General features: G+C 35.9%; 1 protein-coding gene across 1 annotated transcript; it reads right to left on the bottom strand.

Moving 5' to 3' along the window:
• Positions 1-124: 124 nt before the first annotated feature.
• flt3 (fms related receptor tyrosine kinase 3) lies at positions 125-18,767 on the bottom strand. Its single transcript, XM_026937848.3, has 24 exons — positions 17,208-18,767; positions 16,852-16,958; positions 16,179-16,318; positions 15,928-16,046; positions 15,199-15,322; positions 13,706-13,845; positions 13,447-13,583; positions 12,731-12,869; positions 11,418-11,595; positions 11,238-11,335; positions 9,968-10,073; positions 9,679-9,860; positions 9,498-9,595; positions 9,254-9,386; positions 8,298-8,402; positions 7,109-7,219; positions 6,851-7,004; positions 6,596-6,690; positions 4,908-5,017; positions 3,111-3,233; positions 2,274-2,385; positions 2,032-2,131; positions 1,204-1,309; positions 125-1,112 (listed from the first exon to the last, which is right to left on the bottom strand). Exons 1-24 carry the CDS (start codon positions 17,236-17,238, stop codon positions 945-947), a joined length of 2,916 nt encoding a protein of 971 aa, XP_026793649.3. The 5' UTR covers positions 17,239-18,767; the 3' UTR covers positions 125-944.
• Positions 18,768-18,917: the final 150 nt, after the last annotated feature.

Genomic DNA, 18,917 nt, shown 5'->3' on the forward strand with positions numbered 1-18,917 from the left:
CTTAAAGCTGGAAAAAAGAAATGTGAGGAGCGTAATGAAAAAACAAAACAAAGCCCCAAAACACTATGAGTATAATAAGTCTCCAGTTGACAATTCTAAAAAAAAAAAAAAAAAAAAAAAGCACTTACTGAATTAATCCATTTATTGAAATGAAACAGAGCAAATTTACAAATTGCGCACATTAATTTAAAAATTACAGATTAAGACAGATTAAGTCAGTGGAGCACATGATGATCCAAAACCGTGAATATATCATCAAATGCCATGAACATACATGCATAAAAATATAAAATATTAAGAATAAACATATTTCTAAATATATATAATGCTTGAGCCTTCTAAATATATATAATGCTTTAACCCAAATGTGAACACGAAAAGGTTTTGACTTGCATTGTTGTTTAAAAAAGGACTAAGAAATAAAAGCACATTGAATTTTGTATTGCTATAAATAGGGCTGGGTGATATGATGACATAATATCTATATCCTGATAAATTATGTCACAATACCCATTTCTAAGACATTTTGGATATTGTGATATAATTTTTTTTAATTTATAAAAGATTTAGATAAAAAAAAATGGAAGCATTTGATTTGATGTTAAAAGTTTGTACTTAAACTTTAAAATTCTAAAATCAAAATAATTTGTTATTTTTTTCTCCTTTTTAGTGTTATTTTTTTAGATTTTTATAAATTTTTCAAATATTTTTATAAATTTGATATAAAACTATTAAAAATACAATAAATTTATTTTTGTAGACATAAATCATCAAACATTTTTTAAAATGCAAAACTTACTCTATTGCTGGCGGTTTGTGAACAAACCTATAAATCATGATAAATATTGTGTATTGTAGAAATGCTTTTGAGAATCATGATGTGATATTTTAGCCATATCGCCCAGCCCTGACGGTAACTGTACTGAGTGTAGCCTTAAGTATTTTTAATGGTAAGTAATTATTTCTCTGTCTGTGGTTTCAGTGTGGCAGGACGAATCTGACACCGATGACTGATGTGCTTCTTCTTTTACTATTTCATGAGGTTCTGAGGTCACTGGAGCATTTTGGTACACTGAGTCACCGCTTTTCTGCCCTTGGATATTATAGTAGAGCTGCAGGAACACATCAAACCCATCAGTGGCATTAGGAGAAAAGATAAATTTCACTGCAAGTGAGCTTTGGCTTAATTAAAGATTTAAGTACCTGTTTTTCAACATCACTCAGCTGGTACTCCATGAAAGCCACAAGTTTGGAGAAACAGGGTCGGTCTTTAGGTTCCAGAGCCCAACAGCGGCACATCACCTTATACCTAAGAGAGAGTGTGAGAAAAATTGAAGGAGGTGTGACCTGTTTACCTGTCAGTATCCGTGAGGAGGTGTGGCCTCTGCCTGTCAGTCTCAGTGAGGAGGTGTGGCCTCTGCCTGTCAGTCTCAGTGAGGAGGTGTGGCCTCTGCCTGTCAGTCTCAGTGAAGAGACAAGGCCTATCTGTCTGTCAGTCCCTTTAAGGAGGTGTGGCCTCTGTACTTGTCAGTCCCAATGAGGAGGCGTGGCCTGTTTGCCTGTCAGTCTCAGTGAAAAGTCATGAATTGTCTTACTATCTAGAGTTACTAGATATCAATTAGTACAAGACTAATATCAGCAAACAGCTACATAATTTCTCTGCTAGCTATGGCATCATGTTAGATTAGAATAATTATCTGACAAAATTGAATTAAGCAAGTAAAAGAAATCAGTTGCAGTAAAACACTACGCTACAGGTACAATTTACGAGTGAATAAGAAACTACAGATCACAGTGTATTATTATGTTGTCTAACATGTATTATATTAAGGGTTAATATAATATAATATTATAGAACCCATTTGCCATCTATAAAAATAGATTTTATTTATTATAAATAAAAAAATCAGCAAAAATGGAGGTCTAATGGAGGAGCAGGGCAGCATGCACCTGAATCATATCCAAACAACTCTAAATAGCCTAAACAGGTCTTTTTCAGTAACGTGAGAACGGAAACAGACAGAAACTTACACAGACTCAGAGGCATAATACGGGCGCTCCATCTGAAACCCTCTCTCAATCATGGCATAGAAGGTGTTATCCACTTTTATACCAGGATACGGAGTCACACCTGAGAGTGCAAACATCAGTGAAATACTGAGCAGAGTATTATTATATCATTTACATCAAATGTCTTTAAATATGTTCTGTTTATCGGCTGTAGCTTCCAACATGGTCTTATGAATGTGTGACAAATTGTTTGTTATGCAGACCCAGAGAGAAGATCTCCCAGAGCAGGATGCCATAGGCCCAGACGTCACTCTCCATGGTGTACATCCCTTTAAAAATACTCTCCGGGGCCATCCACTTCACTGGTAATCGAGCCTTTAATGAACAAAGTAAAAGTGAGAATTAAGTGAAAGTGTGTGGTGTCGAAATCTTCCTCTGGTGGATATAACTGCAACACGAGTGAAAGTCACTGCAGTTAAGGTTAGAGATGGAAGTTGTACATTTTCCTACAAACTCATTTGTAAGAAATATAACAAAATCCAGCCATGCCACTCTCATTTGTTTGAATGGATATTTTTTCCCCTGAAATGTAGGAAGAGGGAGACTAATAGACAGTTCTTGCCATAGAGAAAGAAGATTGGTATGGATTTGATTGGATGTTTTAAATATAATTAATAAGCAACAGATAAAACATTTGATAAAGTTACTGTTATCACCCCTAAGTTGATTATTTACCTATAATGGCACATCCCAAAGTGTTTTATTTCTCTTTTCTACCACAGCAATTTGCCAATGATTAATTTTATTTATTAAAGAATGACATGGTATACTTCATATGTGTTTATAGTTACTTTACTATTGTAGAATGTCTGCAAAACAAGTTAGTTCCTGTTATAGAGACCTTAACTCTCATATGCTCGCCTGTTCATTTATATTGTAATAAATGAAAATCTTGTAACAAAAGTAATACAGACATCCCCAGTAGCAAAAAATCAGCTTTTAAGGATTATATATTAAATATTTCACTTTATGCAAATGAATCCAATGTTTTGTGGTAAAGTACCAAATACAACAAATCAGTGCCCTGTGGAACTACTTACGTTTCCTCTCACCACATAGTTAGAGTCGTTTTCGATATCTCGCGCCAGACCAAAGTCACCGATCTTCACCAGTCTGCTTCGGGTCACTAAGATGTTTCTGGCTGCCAAGTCTCGATGGATACACTGGAAAAGAGACACAGTGTTATTTACAGTACAGAAGCACTGCCAGGGGGTCTTTTGATGTATTTTAAAATTTAGTTTATTTGGTGGAAATCACAGCCAACGACTATCAAAGGTATTATATTTATTATGGAGTCCTTATACACTATATGGCCATAAGTTTGTGGAGACCTGACCATAACACCCAGATGTGTTCCTGAAACTGTTGCCACAAAGTTGGAAACACACAACTGTACAGAATGTCTTTGTATGCTGTAGCATTACAATTTCCCTTCACTGGAACTAAGAGGCCCAAACCTGCTCCAGCATGACAATGCCTCTGTGCACAAAGCGAGCTCCATGAAGACATGGTGTGTGAAGGTTGGAGTGGAAGAACTCGAGTGTCCTGCACAGAGCCCTGACCTCAACCCCACTGAACACCTTTGGGATGAACTGGAACACTGACTGCACACCAGACCTCCTCGCCAACATCAGTGCTGACCTCACTAACGCTCTTGTGTCTGAATGAACACAAATCCCCACAGCCACGCTCCAACATCTAGTGGAAAGCCTTCCCAGAAAAGTGGACATTATTATAACAGCAAAGGGGGATTAAATCTGGAATGGGATGTTCAACAAGCACATATGGGTGTGATGGTCAGGTGTGCACAAACTTATGACCATATAGTGTAGGTTTTATTCTGTTTGACTAATCACTTGAATTGTATCGGTCAAATCCATACCTCAATAACTCAAAAACATATAGGCCTATAATTAAGACCTAATGTTCTATCAGTGGAAAGTTCTGAATTAAAAAGCCCTATGTCTCTAAAAAACTGACAAAATACTATTGTACACATTTAAGTAATGTTAACTAATATTTGGAAAGTTGGATTATATTCATAAATGAAATCTGTACTGAGGGGGTCAGGGTAATTTATTGTTTAAATGTTAACTCCTACTGGATGCTGATTCTGTTTATACAAATTGGTGTTTGGGTCCAATTTGTTAGCACATCACTAAAGTCCCTTTTATCCATTTAAAACAGATCTCTCAGTGTTTCTGTATAAACCTGCTTTTCCAACCTGAACAATTATTATAAATACTGAGCAGATAAGATTTTATTTACACAGGATTGATCACGTTGGCTGACTAAATATTCAAACAGTGTTGGATTGTTTAGATTTCACAGACGTAGTCAGGTTTACTGGAATTCGATGTTCTTGAGTCCAAGGCTACAGCACAATATTTGCTGTAAAGCAAGGTGCTAAATCATTACCAGTGTTTCATGGAACTAAATTCAGATCAGACTCTACCTGCCAATATTAACTGTGTGATGGTGAGGGTGTGAGTTCTGAAAACAGGAACAAAGTCAGTGTGCTAATAATTTCTTTTTAAAGCCTGACTTACGGACAAGTTCAGCTGAGCTAGATGAAGAGGTCAGCTAGTTTAGAAACAAAACATAATATGGAGAAAGCCCTTAAAATGAAATAAGAAACCAAACTCAGAAAAAAGCAACCATATGTTTCAAATCTGTCTTAATGGAGATATCCAAACTGTATAAAGAGTTCAATTTGATCAAGTCTGATTGCGAAACACTAGCTACATGGAAAGTGCCAGGAACAGAAAAAATGAAAAGATCTTGTTATTCAGGATGATCTTTTTTACTGTGCTGTTGTGCCACAACCTGCAGCTTACGTTTTTAGAGGAAAGGAACTCCATGCCCTTGGCCACCTGGTAGGAGAAGCTCAGGAGATCTTCATAGGTGAGAGTCCGAAGGTCTTCCTCATCTTCATTTTCAAATATATCTTTAAATAGAATAATAATGATTTTTATTAAGAATCAGAAACAACATCTAGAGTATGACCATGAAAAAAAAATCTCTTTGACTGAGATTTCCAAAAAACAAATTGGTACAAATAATTCATACTCAGCCTTTGTCTCTAGACAGTACATGACAATTAATTATGGGATGTTAAAGGAAATACTGTTCCATTATACACAGAAGAAAACTCATTTATTATAGAACGTTAAGGTCAGTTGGTGAATTCCATGAATAAATATTTAGAGAAAACACATTTCTTTTTGTTTTCTATAAACTCTTTAGTCAAAGGAGTTTGTCAACTAATCCCTAAATCTGCATAATTTGTCCTTTTAGACCAAATTGTGGTTTCGCTAAGGTTAAGCATAGTTTGGTAGGTCTGATAGCACAAAATGGACACTGCATGGAAGCGTAGGTTATCAGATTTTTCTTTATGCTATTGCTCCAGTGTTAGAAGTAAACAATAAAACACTTGGGGGTGTGCTGTTATAGGAAAGTAATCAACGGTGGAGTGGTGTGATTGTGGTGTGAGTGGTCAGCCTGATTGTGGTGTGATTGTGGTGTGAGTGGTCAGCCTGACGCAAAGCAGCATTACTGTTAATTATTTTAACAGTGTTTTTTTCTTCTTTATAATACAGCAATTTGCCAAAGATTACAAGTTTTAATGATCAGTGAACGACGAATTATACTTTTTATCCATTTATAGTTACATATAATATTGTGAAACTCATGATATAGCATCTATAAACAGTCGTTCCCTCACCATCCTCTCTTTATTCTCTCTCTTGAAGTTAATAATACAAATAACTGCAGCTTATCATACTATAGAGAAAGAAAAACTTTGAAGAAAACCTTAGGATTATTACAAAGCACTGACACTGGAGACTCCTTCCTTAATTGAAATAAATGTCTACTTGCAGAAAGCTTAATCATATCATATGTTTTCTTGGTAAAATAACAAAGCGTTTATTATTAGCCTTCGATTATATGGCGTGTCCACCGCACATGTCCCTGTGAATGAGCTGTTACTATAGAAACGATAACGTATTCATGTAACTTTGTGATTTGCAGCCGGCGCTACTATCAGAGCTGCTGTTACAGAAAATTAATCTACACCTTCTGACCAATCAGATTTGAGAATTCAACAGTGCTGTGGTAAAAGGTTGGATTAAAAACTGCTAAAGAACTTGTACGTGTAACGGCTGTAGATGTAAATTCACATTATTTTAAAATGAAGTTTGAATGCAGTTCATTGTAAGTGAGAACAGGTTTTCACTTCTTTTCTCAGTTCAGGGAAACGGGCTGTAATTTTTTTTATCTGTGGTCATTACATATATACGCTACAGATGTGATGGATAGAGATTAGATGCTGACGTTTTTCTTTAGAGATAAAGGAAACGTAATTCAAGACTGTAAAGATAAAATACGCAATAACCCGGGATGGACATTGTCTGGTGTGGGACTGTCACCTAAAGCAGTTATAATTGTATAGTTTGTCCATGAATTCACAATTTATAGATCCAGTGAGTAGATTCAGTGCTAAAAGGAGGGTAAGCTACATTACCCTCATTAATGTCGGTGGAGCTGAGCAGCGCCTCCTGTTCCTTGTTCACTGGGGCCATGGGCATGTACGGGTTATCACCAGACTGAACAAAGTCACTGCAGAGACAAGTAATGACGAGAACATTATCTGTAACACAGGAACTACCATGTACCGTAAATCTGTCCAAATTCAGTTACATTTCCTCAAACAAACACTTGTCACTGCTTCCTATGCTTCTTTATTCAAAAGGTCAGCGGAAAGGCGTCAGTTTTCAACCTGGAGTTTCTCTTCTGCTGGTAGTTGTACAGGCTGCTGAATCTGTCTTTGTTGAAAGCATCTGTTAAGGATTTGCAGAAGTGCTCTCTGTTGTTCTTCAGATAATTCAGCAGGTCTCCATAACGGCAGAATTGAAAGATCAGGTAAATAGGACCTATCAATCAAACGACCTTGTTGTAATTGCTATTTGATTTTAGTTTATAGTACATAAAGGTCACGACATGGCAGGAGCACTTCTTTACTGCGTGGTTTCTGTACCTGGGCCAGTGCAGGCTCCCAGCAGGTTCACAATGTTGATGTGATGTCCAATGTAAGTTAACATCTTCAGCTCAGACATCAAGGCTTCTTTCTCCACTGCTTGGTGCTTCTCTACACAAAACACACGGTAATCGGTAATCTTTATGTAACGTTGTGAACTTAAAAAAAGAAAGAGTTCAATTCTCTGCGTCCATTTTCTTTATTTATTCAGACAAATGATTTTTTAAGAGACTTGAAGTATATCTGACATATTCAAGAGAGACCAGTGTGTATTATTTCTCTGACAAAACAGCAAACAAAGCATTATTATTATTATTATTATTATTATTATTATTATTATTGAATAAACAATAACAATACACTCTTCAAAAAAAGGATTCTTCAGTTTGTTCCTTGGGAGGATCCTCTTACCGTTCTAAGTAGAGCTCGACAATATACACTTTTGGAAAAGTAGAACTCTTTTAGAAAGCTAGACTCGTTAACAGAGATGGCACGATACTGATACTGAAACCTTGAGTAGCTGATATTTCAGCTGATATATCAATACCCATCCAACATTTTTTTCCTTAAAGACTACTACGCTTGATTGAATGATTTGTTAAACCAAAATGATTTGTTAAACCAAAAAGACTTAAAAATATCAATAATACACACTGTATAATTATAATGTAATAAAATAAAAACTATTGAGTATTTTTATATGTAAAAAAAAATCTTTTCCAAATCTAATTCCAGTCTTTTCCATTTGTACAGGATAATCAAATTTATTGTAATTTTTTTTTTCTCCGATATCCAGTCCACCACTTTTGGCTGGTATCGGACTGATATCGGTCCTGAGTATCAGATCAGTGCCATCGATGCTTGTTAACCATCCAAAAAACAAACAAAAATTCTGAATCTTCTACCTAGACTATGATCAGTGGACTAGAATATGTATCAGGTTTATCGTCTTTATTATATCATTTATTTCTATGTACATCCTGGCATGTTTGCATTTCTTTACCAGCAATGTTACCAATGTTACACATTTTCTATTGAAATTGTCCAAATCTAATGATGGGGCACTGACTGACAGTAGCAACAAAGATCTGATTTTATTATGTGTGGTAAATTTCTTACATTAAATCTGCCTGGAACATTGGAGTAATGCAAGCCTGATAAAGGACATGTCCAGAGACACATGACCCACCTTTTAGCATTTTCACTGCAACTTGCATGGACACTCCAGGCTTGCTGATCCCATATGCTGTAGCCTGCACGACCATGCCAAAAGCTCCAGAGCCCAGCTCTTTCCCTGTGGAAAACAAATCATTCAGCCTTACTGCACAGGTACTTCATTAGCACAAAATCATATCATATCATTCTTAAAGGAATACTTCCACATTATACAACCTAATCTCTATAGCGTGTGTGTGATGACTATAGGCAAAAAAGTCCATGCACTGAGAAATGAATAGAAAACTCTTTACTCCAAAATTCAAAATTCAAGGGCAGCTGCAGAATTTCATCAGTAACCTGTAAAATGATTTCATGAATCAATCCATCAATGTGAGTCATAAGTCTTTAAATCTGTAGAATTCTTACTTTCAAAAATGGGAATCCTTTTTTTCAGAGGGAAGAGTTTATGGTTATGCCAAAATTACTTGTGGACACGCCACTTACATGTAATGATTGATGTGGTGAAATTTTCTGTAAAGAGAGGTTTATTTAACATTTACGGAAGGAGTCTCCACTGTCAGCGCTTTATAACAGTCAGAAGTAAAGTTGTAACTTTCTTCATCATCTTCAGGACAGAAGAGTTGCTTGTTAACATGTGAAACTGCTTTATTTGTCTTATTAACGGATAATGTCATGTAATTTTTTAATAAATAAAAAACTAGTGTTGGTGTTGAAAAATTGTTGTGGTATAAGAGGAATAAAGCACTTTAGGACATGCTGTTGTAGGAAAATAATGAGCTTCAGGGTGGTAAGAGTAACTCTGCTTCATCACAGCACCCCACTGTTGATTACTGTCCTATAACAACATGCCCCCAAGTGTTTTATTCCTTAATATTACTTATGAATCGATCACAACAATTGCCCATAGTGCTTGTATTATGCGTGAGTTTGGAGGAAATGTTTTCTGTGTTGAACAAAATCCTGTACCCAGTTCCAGATTCTCTCGAGGAAACTCCAATTTCTGGTTATATTTAAAATCTCTGAAGTCGATGTAGATGTAGTCGTTATCAGTGGGTCCCACCATCTGAATCATCTGGATCTGTGTCTCATAACCAGGCTTCTGTTGGGATTATAAAGACAGGAGAGTGTCGTAAAAGGTGACATTTATTCAGTAGGTCATAATGCGTGTTCTGCATCAGGTATATGTGGGAGTGAGGAAGAGGAGCTTTACTTTTTTGCGGATGAAATGAAACAGGAGGACGCTGACCAGCATGAGGGCGAAGACAAGCAGGCCGCATGTCACCACCAGGAATAAAGAGTTTGCTGAAGCTGAAAGACAGAATAAACTGAATAAGTCTGTGAGCACTGAAATCTAATGTAAATGTGTGTTTAGATGTGAGGCAAAAACGTACATATTTTCACGAGGATTTGCTCACTGCAGTATGAAACTGCATTATTGCAGCATTTCACAAAGTGATCGTTCACATCACTCAAAGGCCGAGAGACGACGACGTTCTTCTGGCAGAACTGCTCAGAGTCTGAGTACTCTGGAGAATCAATATATGTCTCTTTCCACACTGAGGGGTCGCTAAAGCTTAGATGAGATGAATTATAGTAATTAGTAAACAATAATAGTTTTATTGCTTAAAACATAGACGACCGGGTTTCCTCTGAAATGCCCATATTAAAGCAGTGACTCACTCAGCATCTGATGGACAGGTCATCCAGGAAACGTTTACAGGAAGGACACTTCTGGTCATACAGGTGACTTGGGCCAGGTCTTGGAGTAGCAGAAACTTAGGAATATCTGTAAAAGGATGTATTATTTTAAAAATTCTTCTGTAAATACATATTAAAGTCACTTTAAACTGTGAAACATTTTTAATAAAATATATCTAGTATAATTATATTATAATATATAAAAAAATAAAATATATTTAGCCCTTTAAATACATTAAATGTATGGTGTTTTGGGTGATTATTAAGATTGATGCCCCACTTAATCTAAGACCAGGGATAAACAATTAAAATGTGCTGGTATTTAACAAAGAAAATGTCTAATCGTTGATATGGTGAAGTTTTCTGTAAATAGACGCTCATTTAGCATTTATAAAAAAAGGAGAATCGTCAGGGTTCTCGGTCATGGTTCTCGGTTTGCGGTTTCTCGGTCACATGACAAGCTGCGTTTTTTCCATCTTAACTTCAAGCGAGCTTAAAAGAGAAAACAACCATTTATAGCTGCTATAACGTAAGTGATAACAGGAAAACTACACAATATTTAACTAACTATGTAAACAACATGTAACTATAAATGGATATATATTATGATGTGTCGTCCTTGGATAAATTGCTGGGGTATGAGAGAAATAATACGCTTTGTGATATGCTTTTATAGGAAAGTAACAGTAACAGTATTTCTGCTTCATCACACATCTCAGTTGTTGATTAGTTTCCTAAAACAGCATGACATAGAGTGTTTTACAATTCAGTTCAATTCAACAGTGTTTTATTGACATGATTGTCATAAATCATATTGCTGCCAAAGCAAATAGTGCAGGCAGATTAAAATAAAAGCTGGACGTTTACATAGAGTACACCTACATCTGCATTTATGCACAAACATAAACATAATGTAACAAGTAATAACATAACAAACAACAAAAACAACAGGTAAGTATCTGAAGATTCTAGCTGATATTCAGGGTGTGTGTAGGACAGTCGGGGTCTCATTGTCCCGCAGGCTGTGATATAATGACAAATATTTTGCAGCGAAAGCTACAGTGTGTCCCTCTCCTAATTTTTCATTTCTCATCTGCTGTTAATTTGCAGAAATTTGGCATTTTGTACATGATTTTGTCTGCAAACGTCTTCCTCCAGGTGCTCAAAAACCTTTGATTGGCAGTTTAGTTTTTTTGGTTATTGGTTACAGACATTTTCAAATCCTCCTGCTTTAACACTGTAAATGACTCACCTGTCACACAGAGGGACATACTTTCCGTGATGACCTTTCTACCAGCCCTCAGCTGGATCTGATACTGGCCTGGTTCTGGGTTACACAATGTAAAAGTGCTACAAGGAAAAAACAGAAGTGTGATATAATATACTGTACATTAAACACACCTGGATTTAAAAGACCGCATGTATGGCATACCTTTCACCCCAGAGGTACTGAGTTTCACTGCACTGGACTACGGTGCCGCTTGGGGTGATCCAGTGACACTGCGCTTTTGGGTGAGAGAGCACCTTAGAGTGGAAGCAGAAATTTGCCTTGTCTTTGTCCTGGATTGTGAATTGTTTGTTCAGTTCCAGTATCTCCAGCAAGTCATTTTCTACAGAGAGAAAATGAGCATCAGCTCCATCAATGTTCAGACCTTTTGACATGTTTAATCACCAACCAACTCATAAAAATACATTTAATGCCGTTGTAGCTCAACAGCAACGATGCCAATCCACAGTTCCATGTTACAGTCAAGTGCAAAAGTTTGCACACCCTTAGGACAAAATGAAGACTGACGGGAAATTAAATTTAACATGACAGTTAGTTTGTTGGGCATTGTTTCTTCATGGGAAAGTCTTCAGGACAGACAAATTTTGTTTGTAGGTTTGTAGATAACGCAAATTTTAATTTTCATTTTTATTTTGTCTTATTACCTTCAAGAGAGAAAAAAGAGAGACTGGTGTTACTATAACGTATGCGATAACAGGAACTACCTTGTATCATGGAACTGAAAATATAAATATAAATATACATACAAATCATATGTCTCATTTTTAAAAACTACAAAATTGTAATCATTGGCAAAGTTTGAATTGTGACATCTTTGTTAAGCTTCAATACGTCAAGAAAGTCATTTTCTATGGAGAGAAAATGAGCATCAGATGCACGTCAGTGCTTTTTGACATTTTTACCTGTTTAATCACCATACATCTCAGATAATACATTGTCATGTCATAACCAATCAACGGAAATTACTCATAACAAAAATAGTCAATGTTTTTGTGTAAATATGAATTTGTGTAAAATTTGTGAAAAAAAAAATCCAAAATGATATCTGCTCAAAGATTTCTCTAATAATGTCTAATATTTCATCTGACATTTACCAATTATAACTGCCTCCAAATCCTCTAAACAACAGTTGCTTCCTCTTATTTGCAATCTTCACCCACATTGGGTTCTTAAAAATATGTCAGACACTTTCCTTTTCCTGTTCAGATAAGGTCTAGAGACAAAGAAGGTCATGGTCAAAAGTTTTTCTGTAGTTTTTTCAATTATTCCTTTGCTGCAGGAAATGCCCACATTTCATTTCTAACATCTTGGAATTGGTTTTTTTAGACAAATGATTAAATAGATGTACATTTTTACTCTTTTTACCATTAAAAAATGATAGAATTTGCAACTCTTGCTCTCAATTTTATCTATAAAAAGTTCTTTTTTTAATTGGAGAAAATAGAGTTTTTTCTTACCAAGGACCTGAACTTTTATGGCTTTTGTTTGCCCGTGATTGCTCTTGCAACGATATTCTCCACTGCTGTTCACACTAACTGAGGCAATGGAATAATACTCCGTCAATATGGTATAATGCTGTGAAGTTACTCCTGTGAGCTATGTCATGCCAAAGAAAAACACAAACAGAAATATCAGACACGCAGAAAAGCATAAGTATTCACCCCCCTTGAATTTCTCCATATTTTGTAGTGTTACACTCTGGAACCGAGGGAAGTGAATGCCCTAAATTAGTTGCCATTAGAAGTGACATAATAAAGTGAATGGAGTTCAATTAAAGTGTCACGTGATTTCAGTATAAATACACCTGGTTCTGGAAGAACCCAGAGTTTGTTAGCAAACACATGTAAACAAACAGAATCGTGAAGACTCATGAAGGAGCTATCAAAACAAGTCCAGGACAAAGTTGTGGGAAAGTATCAATCATGGTTTGGCAAAAAAAAAAAAAAAAAATTAACATCCTGCAGAGTGACATTAAACTCATTGGACGGAATATGGTACAACTGTAACTCTTCCTAAAGGACTCCCAAAAGTCAGAGACCATGTAAAAATGGGTTTAGTCCTCTAACCACATTGTGTCCAAGTGTTGATGACTTCAAGGGGGTGAATATTTATGCAAGATACTGTAGCTATAATTCCATTTTCACACATTTACATTGTCCAGTCTTCACAGTACCTCGGTGTGGTTGTTGAAGTACCACTTCATGGAAAGGTTGCTGTTTTCATCATTTTTTTTACACTGGAGTGAGAGAGACTGACCAGGACGCAGCAGAATCTGAGGAGCCTCACTTTTCAGCATAGCACTGTCAAGGTCTAAAACGTAAGAGAAAGAAACTTGTATCCTGGATGCTTTATTACAATGGATAAAATCAACGGTACAATTTCCACTAATAACCATCCACCATTTCTCATCTTTTACAGAATCATGATCTTACCGTAATGATAAATGCAGGAGCATTCTTCTCCGTGGGGGTTTGTAGCACAGCACTTTATATTTGAGCTATGCTCGTGCAAACTGGTCAGTTTGCTCTCGGTCATTTCTTTTTCTGTCCGTTTTATCTCCTCTACTCCTTGCCTTTACCATGCAACAGCCATAACATGACACGATATAACTTGTAAATGTTAAATAATGTTGTATTTAACACATAAAAAGCACATTGTGTGATTATTCTATTGTATGTGTTCACAATTTGTTAGGATTTCCAGAGTAGCAGCTTATACAGGACAGACGCTCCACATACAAGAGATTTTTAAATGAGTATAATGGTGAAGTTTGCATCTATGGAAGGTAAAGCTGTAACTTCAGGTTTTTTGGGGGCTGCTGAGAGAATGTCTGTTTATAGCTGCTATAATGTAAGTGATAACAGAAACTCATTGAGCAACATTAAACATTCCACAACATTAAACATTACTGTAAATGGATAAACAGTACACTTCAGGATGTTCTGTTATTGACAAAATAATCAAGGTTGGCTTTGTAACAGGTTGAAACTCCTCTTCTCATCAGGCGGCATCACACCACCAGTCGTTAATTATATTCCTGTAACAGCACACGCCGAAGTGCTTTTATTCCTTATATAACAAAACTATTTTGTTATTTTGAGCCAAATATTGACAGAAATGAACTGAATAGAGTTTTAAATCTCTCATTGTAGTCATTTGGCATAATAGACGATATGATGATATCACTATTGTGATACATTATGTTACAATACACCTTTCTGAGGTATTATGGGTATTACCTTACTTTTACAACACGTCACTGTTACAGTAACGACAAGCTAAGTTGACGCTAAAATATATTCTTGTACCAAATGTTTCATGTTCCCTACTTTTCACTACTTTCACTACTCGTGTTCCCTACTTTTCAATAATCTATTTTTGTATATATGAAATACAAGTATTACTAAACTCAAGTGGTTTTGGTCTGCTGGTTCTGTTAGTAAACCAAAATATAGATCTAGAAATAAAGATCTAGATATTGATTCTGTATCCTGAAAAACATCATTACGTATTGTGGTATATACAGAAAACAAAATAGTATTTAAAAATATATTCACATGCACCACAAGTATCAAGTTACGGTCATTATAGTCAGTCCATAATATTTAACAAAATGTAGTCTTTTACTCATTTTTTTGCTCACTCTAGTATATATTATAACTGAAAGTGACTTTTATAATTCATTCTCTCTAATATGTGCATTTTAAATACTTTAAATATGTTTATTTTATTAAAAAAGACCACTTTTGGCACTTCTTCTGTACAAAACCGTATAACAAGTGAACATTAGTCCTGCTGCTGTACCAGCACAAACAACATTTCACAGTGTTTCAGGGGACTTTTAGTGGAAAAAACGTAATAACTTTCTCTAAGCTGTCAGAGGATTGTTCCATGGATGGTGATTAAGATTAGGCTTTAAACTTACCTAACACGTTTTTCATTTTCATACCACACGATTGTCGGTTTGGGACTTCCCTCAGACACACATAGGACATGTGCAGTGTAATCTTCACCGCCACTGACTGTCAGCTGTGGCACTGAGGGTCTCCCTAGAAATGACAAAAACAAAACTGATAGTAACAAATTCAATTGACAAATTCATAAATGCATTGAGTGAAGAATGGATTTTTTTTTTTAGTCAGGCAATGCTAAAAATGCTACATTAGTACAGTGCTGTGCAAAAGTTTAGGTACCCTTATTTTTAATATATAGGTTTTGTTTTGGAAAATCAAAATTGCAACTTTCTAAACATTCATTTCTCCACTTTAAACAATCAGTTAAGATTTTTTTTGTCATTAAGGAAAGTATCACTTTAAAGTAATAGACCAAGTTTCAGATTAAAAAAACTTGATTGCTTTGTAACTATATAGCCCAATAGATGATTAAACAAATATAACAAAGAGCATAAAATTAAAGGCTGATATTTGTTTGTTGATTGTGCACTAATTCCTAGATATTGAAAAAAAAAATTCTTTCAATATTTTAACATTACTGATTTGCTGATAATTAAAAATATTTCCTCTCATTATTTTTTTAAAGCATCTTCCTGCTACAGATTTTTCCAAATGTGCTTAAGACATTAGCACAGCACTGTGTATTTAAAACTATATGTATATGTTATATTGTATAATGATGAATATATCACTGGACTCACTTGCTGATGAATGAATGTGGACTGAGATGTTGGCAGCTTTGCGGTCGCCACAGACCACGGTGTAAATGCCGTCCATGCCTCTTTGGAAAGACTCAAACAAGAGCAAATCGGATGTCCCTCTGTGGACAGGACATGATAGCGGATACCATGACGGTCATGATGTTTAAAGAACTACAATAATAAAACTATTGCGTAGCCTAGATTCCAGAGATGCATTAGAGTTTAATTAGGGCAGTCCTTCTTACACACACCTTTGTTCCCAGAGGCATCTTGTGGAATTTTCTGAACTGTTTGAACTTAAATGAACTTCAACCATCTGTCCAGCTACAACCTCCAGCAGAGTCATCTGAGAACCTTGAAGATACGCTTCGGACAATTTGCACATCACAGTCTGCAATGATAGAATAAACATACAAATAACCATATATATATATATATATATATATATATATATATATATATATATATATATATATATATATATATATATATATAAATCTATAAATATAGATATATAAAGTCTATAAATCTACACAACATTCAAACTTATCTATAAATGTCATGGAGAACTGAAGAAGGTATTGTAATTTTAAGACAGCTTTGGTAAGTTCCACACTTCTGCATTTACAGATAAAATGTCAGTTCTGCTTTAATTCTCGAACCACAGATACTCTCATTTACAAAATGTGAAAATACATGATCTTTCAAAATAGACCAAACTGTCCTCGTTTAGTATACAGTTACTGCTTCTTCTCTGTATTGTCTTGTTATTGTCCTTCAGGCCTTTGCTTTGTTGTGTCCAACCACCCAGTTATATCTACATATGTCTAACTGTCTAATTAATGTAACATAAATTAGCACAAATGCTAAAGAGCTCAGGACCCTGATCATAATATCTGTAATTATCACAAAGAAAACTTTTACAGTTTTCTCAGTAGCACAAGGCAGGCGATGCACGTCCCCATCTCGCATGTCCATCTGATGCAGCGTGTGACTCCACACGAGTGCACTGGACTCCAATAGGAGAAACACTACGATAAAACAAAAAAAATTAACATCTCAGGAAACAACAATTATACAATCAAATTCAAGAATAATCAATATTCAGTAATCTGTCATATTACTACTCCTACTAGGAACACTACTACCAATAGGAAGAAATTTATCATTAAACATCATGAAGATGAAATGAATCAGTGACACATGCCTAGTAATTATGCTTATTTAAAAACACGTTTAGTTGTAGGTTACTGAAACACTTTTAGTTTTAGGTTACTTACTCATCAAAAGCGTGCCTTGTCTTAACTGCATCGTTTGAGCGCATAACAGCGTTAACAGGCAGCAGCTCAACCACAAAGTAGACTTTAGAGAAAAGAGACACCCAAAGACTTTCAGTGAAATGTGACGTCTACTAATATAACAGGCTAGCTGTCACTCTCTCTCACTTTCTCTGTCTCACTCTCTTTATGTTCCTCCCTCTCTCTCTGCCTCTCAAACTCTGTCTCTCTTATCTATCTATCTCACTCACTTTCTCTCTCACTGTCTCTGTCTCACACACTCTCTTTCTGCCTCTGTTTCTTTCTGTCCCTCTATTCTACCTTCCCATCACCCTCTCACTCTCTTTCTGTCTCTCTCTGTGTGTGTGTGTGTGTGTGTGTGCGTGTGTGTGTGTGAGTGTGGTTTCCTTGAATAGAGCAGGATTTTAAGAGGAATCATAACCATTGTCAGAACATTGCCTTTAATTCATGCTTTACATGCCTTCCTCTATACTTGCAGTTTTGGATTACATGAATAAAGTATCAGTTTATAGGAATAATTCAGCAGGGATTTTTTTTTTTACCTATTGTCTATCCAAATCTTTTCACTCATGTACTAAGAAAGAAAAGGAAAATCTTTTACTCCAGACTCACTCATAATGGCAGTCTAAGGGCCGTTGTTGGGGCCTAATGAATAGATCACTGAAACTCTAAATCTTTATAATTTCTCCATTCAGAGATGGAACTACATTTTTACAGGGAAGAATTTGGCATTATGCCAGTGGTACCAGCATAACCAGGCATGGACACTAAATCACATTCAGTAAAGTGTAATAAACCAGAATTTTTTGTTTTTTGGTTTATAGTATTGCTCCAGTGATATGGCACAGTGATGCAGCTCCAGAATCCCCGGTTCAATCCTGAGCTCGAGTTATGGTCTGTGTGGAGTTTCACATGTTGTCAGCATGTCTGCATGGGTTTTCTCTGGGTTCTCCAGTTTCCTCCCACCTCCCAAGAACACGCCTGTAGGTGGATTGGTTGCGCTAAATTCCCTCCTAAGTGTGAATGTGTGTGTGGAGCCCTGTGATAGACTGGCGTCCCATTCAGGGTGTATTCCCACTCTGTGCCAGCGTTCCCAGGATAGACTCCGGATCCACCACAACCCTGACCAGGACAAAGTAGTTACTGAAGATGAATGAATGATGCTCAAAACTCTATAAGAAGAGCTTTGGTAACTTTCCTAACCCCTTTATTGTTAAAATGTAATGGCTGTATTTTTGAATTTGTATTATAGTTGCCAAAATGTGACCTGACAATTCATACAACTCAAGATTGATGTTAGATTTCGTAATTTTTCTTACAGCTTTGTTAGTATAAACTGAATACAGTTCAACAACACTGACCTAACAGGTTTGATATTTTGTTAGTACAGATTATGTGTGAAATTATTTTCTGTGGTGGATAGAGATTAGGTTTATAAAAAAAAAACAGCTCAGGTATTTTAAACAGGTCTTAACCAAGCCCACCTGTAGTAGCCCATTTGTAGAGCTGCATTAAAACTGTGCATGCATTAATTGGAATATACATGTATATTTAACTGATCAGCATTTCACAATGGCTCTGTGTTTTTAACAGGCACAGTGCTTGCGGAAAATTCGCTTGTTTGTTTGTTTGCGCTTTAATTGAAGCCCTACTGAGCCCTGGCACTAATTGCAGCGCTACCCACAATGCACT

This window comes from Pangasianodon hypophthalmus, chromosome 22 (assembly GCF_027358585.1).
Source record: "Pangasianodon hypophthalmus isolate fPanHyp1 chromosome 22, fPanHyp1.pri, whole genome shotgun sequence".
NCBI classification, from domain to species: Eukaryota; Metazoa; Chordata; class Actinopteri; order Siluriformes; family Pangasiidae; genus Pangasianodon; species Pangasianodon hypophthalmus.